The 6,898-nt window shown below is 49.4% G+C and overlaps 1 protein-coding gene across 1 annotated transcript; it reads left to right on the forward strand.

The window, feature by feature from the left end:
• Positions 1 to 28: 28 nt before the first annotated feature.
• Positions 29 to 3,454, forward strand: NOL12 (nucleolar protein 12; the record flags this gene model as incomplete). Its single annotated transcript, XM_010285083.1, has 4 exons — positions 29 to 80; positions 535 to 677; positions 1,979 to 2,079; positions 2,702 to 3,454. Coding segments are annotated over 4 exons (468 nt in total), but the record flags the coding sequence as incomplete, so codon positions are not given.
• Positions 3,455 to 6,898: the final 3,444 nt, after the last annotated feature.

Here is a 6,898-nt window from a genome sequence, read left to right on the forward strand (position 1 = left end):
GGCACCGCAGTGACCTGTTTCCCTCTCTCAGCGGCACCAGGAGTACCTGAAGATGCTGAGCGAGAGGGAGGAGGCGCTCGGTACGTGCTGGCCGGTCGTGGGCGCTGGGCCCTCGGCGGCGTGAGGGGCGGGAAGTGGGCGCCTGTGGCCCGAGAGCTGGAGCAGGGGCACTCGCATACTGTCCTGCAAGGTCAGCTCCTCGCTCCTCTCCAGTCACCCCGGGAACCTGGGCAGCGATCTGGGCGGTGGCCCCCGCAGCCCTTCGGTCCTGATGCGACAGAGGGTCGGGTGGGCTGTACAGAAAGCAGCAAGCAGGAGGACATCTCCAAGGTGTTACCAGGTCTCCTCTGCTGGGAGAAGGAGGTTACCCTTCATGCTTGTAGTGCCGGTGTTCAAGTCCCTCCACCCTTTAACACTGCATGCAAAGGCTGGGTCCCTGTCCCTCCTCCCCCACAGCACGGCACTGCAGCAACAAGTGAGTGTATCTTGTGAAAAGTTGGGCACTTTGCAGTGCAGGATTTCTTGTCTCCTCAGATGAGGCTGATGAACTGGAGCACTTAGTGACATCGCAGACAGAGTCAGTGAACATCGACCACCCAAACCACATTGTAACGGTGACCACCATCAGTGACCTGGACCTCTCAGGGGCACGCCAGCTGGGACTGACCACCCCTATGGTAAAGGCTTTTGCTGCCTCTCTGATTGTATCGGCCGTAAACATTCTTGGGGCTGGCTGGGTAGGGCTGGTGCTCCCTGAATATGCCCAAAGGCTTGTAGCTGACTGGGACCAGGGATGAAGGAGGAAACTCATAACTTTAACATTCTTCCACAACTTACGTTGGGCCGCTAAAGAGGAAGAAATGTCCTATGTGAACAGCTCACTCCAAACCTCCCTGGAATCCTTTGCTAGTCCCAACTGACTTTGTGTAAGTGAAAGGTGTCACAGGGCTGGATGGCAAGAATCTAGTGTTTTAAAAGCCAATACAACACAAACAGTGAGATTTCAGACTTTACTGCATGGGCTATCCTTAACCTCTTTCCTGTGTCCTGTCCAGGAAAAATTGCTATTAGCATGAGGAGGGACTTTTTTTTTTTTTTTTTCCCCCTCTCCATGATCCTGTGCTTGAACTACAAATAAGGAAACAATTCAGTTCTGGTTGTGGTTGCTCTTATTCTCAAAACATATTGTGGCTGAGATCTTCTATTTGTGTCATAGAGGTTTTCAGGCACTTGTTGACTTGATCCTTTTGATCTTTGTGACTTGTGACTGGATTTGAGCTCTTTGTTGAAGTGTATGTGTTAACCTTTTATGTTTGTAAAGTCATCTTCTAATCTGAAAATCCACTTAAAGAGGTTTTGATAGTAATTTAAGAAAAAAACCTGAAACCTTCAGTTCATAGTTTAGACTTCAGTTGCATGGCCATTAAGATCATGGTGAAGTTTTTGGATCTTAGGGTGGATTACTGTAGGACATAGAATCATTAAAGTTGGAAAAGACCTCTAAGATCATGAGGTTCAACTGTCAACCTAACACCACCATGCCCACTTAACCATGTCCTGAAGTGCCATGTCTGCACATTTTTTGAGCAGCTCCAGTGATGGTGACTCTACCACTTCCCTGGGCAGCCTGTTTCAATGCTTGACCACTCTTTCAGTAAAGAAATTTTTCCTAATATCCAGTCTAAACCTCCCCTGGTGCAACTTGAGGCCATTTCTTCTGGTCCTATTGCTAGTTACTTCTAGACTCCTGGACTTCTCACTGGTTGTCCCTTTCTGAGGGGCTATGACAAGAAACCTTGAGATTTGGACAGCAAGGGATGTGGAGAATTAAAAAAAAAAAACCTTAATCCATGACTAGATGGTTCACAAAACAGGGTGAAATGAAGAAGGCAGCAGAAACACCAGAACTGCAAAACTGCCTGTTTTAATGTGCCTATAGGGATTTTTTTTTTCCCCTCTTTTTTGCTTCCTTTTTAAGGGAAAAAGTGATGGATCAGAAGAAGAGAAAGGGGAAGAGGTGGTAAACAAGCCTGTAAGAACAATGCCCAAGAAGTCCAGAAACCCCTTCCTGTCTGAAAAGTATGTATAAATTCATTCAGCTCTTTACTGCTAGGCTCTGCAAGCTGGTCAGGATGATCTTTCCTTCCCAGATCAGCAGTGTGGTTGCAGGGGGGGGCCGCTGTGCTGCCTGGGCACCGGTGGGCAGGAGACAGCAGAGGGCACTGGCAGAGCACAAAGCCTGCCCCATTCCCTTCGCATCGATCACTGGTGACAGCAGCAGGAGGAGAATGTGGTGCAGGGCAGGCTTTGTCCTGAACTGTTTACCTAGTTCCTTCTCCAGATATTGCAGAGTGCAGAGTTTGTCTCTAGGATTGAAGGTCAGAAGACCCGAAAGCTTAAAGCTGCATTTTTCAGTATCCAGGATTTACAGCCCCTTTAGGCATACGGAGAATTACTTAACTCTGTAGTGGCTGGACAGCCTACTGCTCAGAAAATTCATTTTTGTTGTTACTCCGCATGTAGACTTGCAGGTTTCCTTCCCTGTGAAGATGATGCCCAACTCACTAGAGTTCCCCTGGGGTTTGCTGTGGCTGGTGTCCCTTTCTGCTGGGCTACACAGGGCTCTCCTGCTATTGTTGTGGTGTCGCCTTGCTCCTGCAGACTTTGGTCCCCAAGCATTTCTGTCTTCCTCCCTGCACAGGATCTCTTCTCTTACTGCCACGCTGCACATGCACAGCCGGAAAAAGACGAAAGGGAAGCGACCTCAACGTGGGCAAGGCCCACGCAAGAAAATCCAGAAATCCAGCACAGGGCGAACCACTAAGACTCAGCGACGGAGGCTGACGGGCAAAATGGGCCGTGACCAAGATTAACTGAGAAACTAGCGCTTGGACCAGCAGCTGGGACAGCATTCCACATCTGGGCTGCTGCTCTTTGGGCCCCCTTCATTGTGGGCATGGGCCTTGTTTACGTGTCTGTCTGATCAGCAGTGAGCCCAGTTCAACCTTTTCTTTCACCTGAGCACTGGCCAGGGTGACTAGACACTCCACCCATTTATTTCTGCAGTGATCTCCAGCTAAGTGTCTGGGTGCCACAGAGTCTCTAAAACTTCTGCTGGGGGTTAGAGTCTCTATTTGGCATAACTCTTCTGTCCTTGGGCCTCCCCTTCCAGAGCTGATACTTGGCTTTGTCAAAGAAGAGGATTGTGGGCTGAGTGCCAGAGACACGTCCTTAGGGCAATTTATGTGACTAGGAAGAGCTCTGCTTCCACTCGTGCATCAGTGTCCTGGCATTTCTGCTGTGCAGTAAATCCTTTTTCCATGGAGACATGGTGTCATCTTGTCTCGTGTTTTCAAGTGCCACACCTGAACGCAGGGGTACTTTTTGTTTGGTACCTGTGCCAAGTGAAATTTGGGAACTTTGTGAATAAATCTTCATGAAGTCATTTTGCTAAGAGAGAAGTATTTGTGACTTATTTGAAGCATAACAGGAAGTGTGCTAATGCCAGCTGGAAAGAGGGGAGATGATTCCTCTTGCTTGAAGGATCTTGAAATCCCCTGGTGCTCAGGAAAGGCAATAGCTAGGAGCCATTTCTGTGGTAATATAGAACCAGCCAGAGCAGGAATCTCTCATTCCATTGTCTGCTGAATGTGCCGATCTTAATTGTGATAGCTCGGAGGAGTATGAAATGCCCTAATGGCCTTGCTGTATGTGTGTGGCCCTCTGGGACAGGAGTGGCAGAGGCTGCCCTTTACCATAGGGCTGCTGCAGTCATCAGCAGTTAATTGCCTTTCTTCTTGGGACCTCAGTATATGTTTTTTAGCGTGGATGCCTTCAATGGGGAAGGAGGGGGAAAGAAAGGTTTGCTTGGATGGGGTTGAGGAATGCTGATGGAAAAACTGGGATTGAATCCTCTGAGGAGGAGAGCGAGCCTAGGCAGCATGCTGGCCTCTGTCCTTGAGTATCCATAGGAGATGGTGGCTATTCTGCCCCTGGCAGCCAGGCCCCCTCCCTTGCCGCATGTGTACTGGCAAAGAAATGACAAAGGGAGAAAAGGCCTGTGTGGCCAAAATCCACACCAGAAAATTGGCAACCTGGCAATGGGTGAGTACATAGATTCCTCATGCCAGAAATGGGAGGGGGAAGAGTAAAACCAGTGCCTGAGGCTTCATGGAGGAACATCAGAGCAATGCTGGTGGCCACCAGCTGCTAAAGCTAACAGCACCAGCCTGATGTATCTCTCATCATCTCTTGGAGCGTGTGCACGCAAACACACAGAAATTCTTCAGAGTGTGTTGGGGTGGAGGGTGTGATCTCAACAGTGACAGCAGCTACACAATTTCTGCTCTGGGGGGAGCTGGGTGACATGCACACTTGTGGTGAGGAATGGGGTCCTTTTGCACCTCCCTCTCTCCTTCAAAAAAGGTAAATGGCAGGGAAGCAGATACTGTTACCTATGTGCCAGCGGTGCCTGGTGTGCTTGGACTCTTGAGTCCTGTCCTGGGCTGAGGCTTGGAGCTCTCGGGCATTAATTCTTATTAACCCTGGTAACATCATGAAAGTGCAGTGTGTGTGGTTTCCTCACTTCCAAAATACCTGTGGTGATCTTGCTCTGCCTTAAAGGCCACTCCAGAAAGCTCACAGGGTTTAATGCGTGACCTTGCCCATCTTCCTGTCTCACCTCCGGGCGCTGTGTGTTTCAGAGCTGCAGAAACACAACTTGGAGGCAAGGCCAAAAGTCTGATGCATCCAAAGCCTCCAAGTGGTGCCATGTGTGGAGCACAAAGTGTTTCTCCTGGTTTGGGAGTTCCATGCTCTAGAGCCCTTCTGCAGTGGTTGGGTTTGAGAAGGATATCGGAGGGGAGGAGAGGGGAGTTCTGTTTGGAGTGGTGCATCACGCTAAGGGGAATGTGGCTCAAAGCCAGAGGACACTGTGTGACACCCTTGGTCTGGGTTGTGCAGCAGCTTTCCCTTCTCTCTGGGATGTAGTGCCTTGCAGAGTGACTGTGGGCAGAAGACTTGCGCTTGCCCTGGCCCTGGGAGTTTGCTCTGGAGCTGAAATGGCTGCTGTTAGGAAATGTACAGTCCATGTCTTTGTGAAATCTGCTGAAGCGTGGAATGTGAACTGTGAGCTGGGTTGCCTTCTGTGGTAGTTGGGACAGTGCTGGATTACTTCTTTATAGTCTGCTGGGATGTTAAGAATGACCTCAATAGCACCTCAGTGTTTGTTATTTTGCTGCCAGGTGACTTAGAAGAATCACTCTTTTAGTTTGCTATTTCCCTGGCCCTAATAACTTCTGAGCCCCTCTCAAGGGTCAGCTGAAATCTCCAACAGCCTCTTCCATGCTCTGAAAACTTCCAGTTCCTGTGAAGTTGTATTTTCACATTCAAAAAAAAAAAAAAAAAAAAAGGCAAATGGAAAATGGAAAAACCGAGGACAGAAGTGTTAATTCCTATACGGCATTAACCATCAAGATTGTTTGCTGCGTTATTGATTTCTCCATTTGATCGATTAAAGCTTTATTTTGTAATGTAAATTACTGACTCAGCCCTAGCCTACTGTCTTTGTTAGGCACAGGGTGCACAGTCAAGCCACCCCAGGATATATTGGATCAAGGATATGAGCTCCCACACGCAAGTTAGTGCATTAAGCGTTTGCCAGACACATCACAGTTCATACCAGACTGTGGCTTAAAATTTTTCTCGTTTGCTGCTTACACTTGTTTTCAAGATGGATTTGAGCATTTTTTGGTTTTTTGGTGTTTTTTTTTTTCCCTCCCTAGGTGCTCACAAACAAGTTCTAGCTCTTCAGGAGGAAGCTGCCTTCTAATATAAGGTACCTGCAAATATCAATGTGCTAGTGCAGCCGCTGCTCTGAAAAGGGAAAGCAGAGACCAGGAGAGACCCATGCGCTCCCCCTTCCATGGCCTACACACGCACTTTTCACGCTTGGCTCTGCAGCTAGGCCACCTCAGGCACCTGCACATTTACTCGTGCTTGCACCCCGAGGGCTCCCACGGAGAGATGCAAAGCTTTGACGTGGGCTGCCACGCTGGGGTTTCCATGTGTGATGGCTTTCGCTGGCTAGACTGCGATTCTGCACGCATGCGTGCACAAAAATATAATCGGGATTACAGAGGATCAAAACCAGACTGGGAGCAAAAAAGGTCAGATGCTTGGGGAAAAATAGAAGCGCGCTGCAAAGGAGGCATAGCTGCAGTGTGCGCCTGAGCTGTGTGGTAACCAGTGGACTGTATCTATTGCTCTTAAGTAGCATACCAAGCTCAAGGCTGTACCCAGTACAGGCCTGCTGCTGCTTCCAGCATTGCATTCCAGAAATTAACTGGGGAAAGAAGTTACTGGGAGAGTGACAAGAGTTTTTGGGGACTAATGGGGCTGAATAACTGGGGTTGTCTGGGAAAGACAGGTTTGAAGAGTGGATTGCACACTGCCTTCAATGGGTAAACAAAAAGTGAAATTAAACTCTTTTTAACGCTCACTAGGACCGGGAAGAGAAGGAAGTTGACTTGTAGCAGGAGCAATGGAGGACAGATGTTAAGCACGCTTCACTAGTATCAGGGAGGCTCAGGCAGGGCTTGTGCTTGGCAGCTGAAGCCCAGGTGAGACAAACCTCTCTGGGGAGTGCTGTGGGTAGGGATGACCTCGTGTCAGGGCTGTGCCGGGGACACGGTGATGTTTGGTTGTCTCTGTGCTTGCAGATGAGTCCACTGCTTTGGCACGTGTTTAGGGTTCAGGTTAGCTAACCTCTAGGGTGATGCGTCCGGGGGAGCACTGGGGCAGAGCCTCGGCAGGCGGTGGGGTGGTCCCGGGGGAGATGCAGCGGCAGGGAAGAGGCCGAGGCATGAGGGTGCAAAGCGGGGGGCTCAGCCGGTACCCG

Source organism: Phaethon lepturus, unplaced genomic scaffold, assembly GCF_000687285.1.
Source record: "Phaethon lepturus isolate BGI_N335 unplaced genomic scaffold, ASM68728v1 scaffold34414, whole genome shotgun sequence".
NCBI lineage: Eukaryota > Metazoa > Chordata > Aves > Phaethontiformes > Phaethontidae > Phaethon > Phaethon lepturus.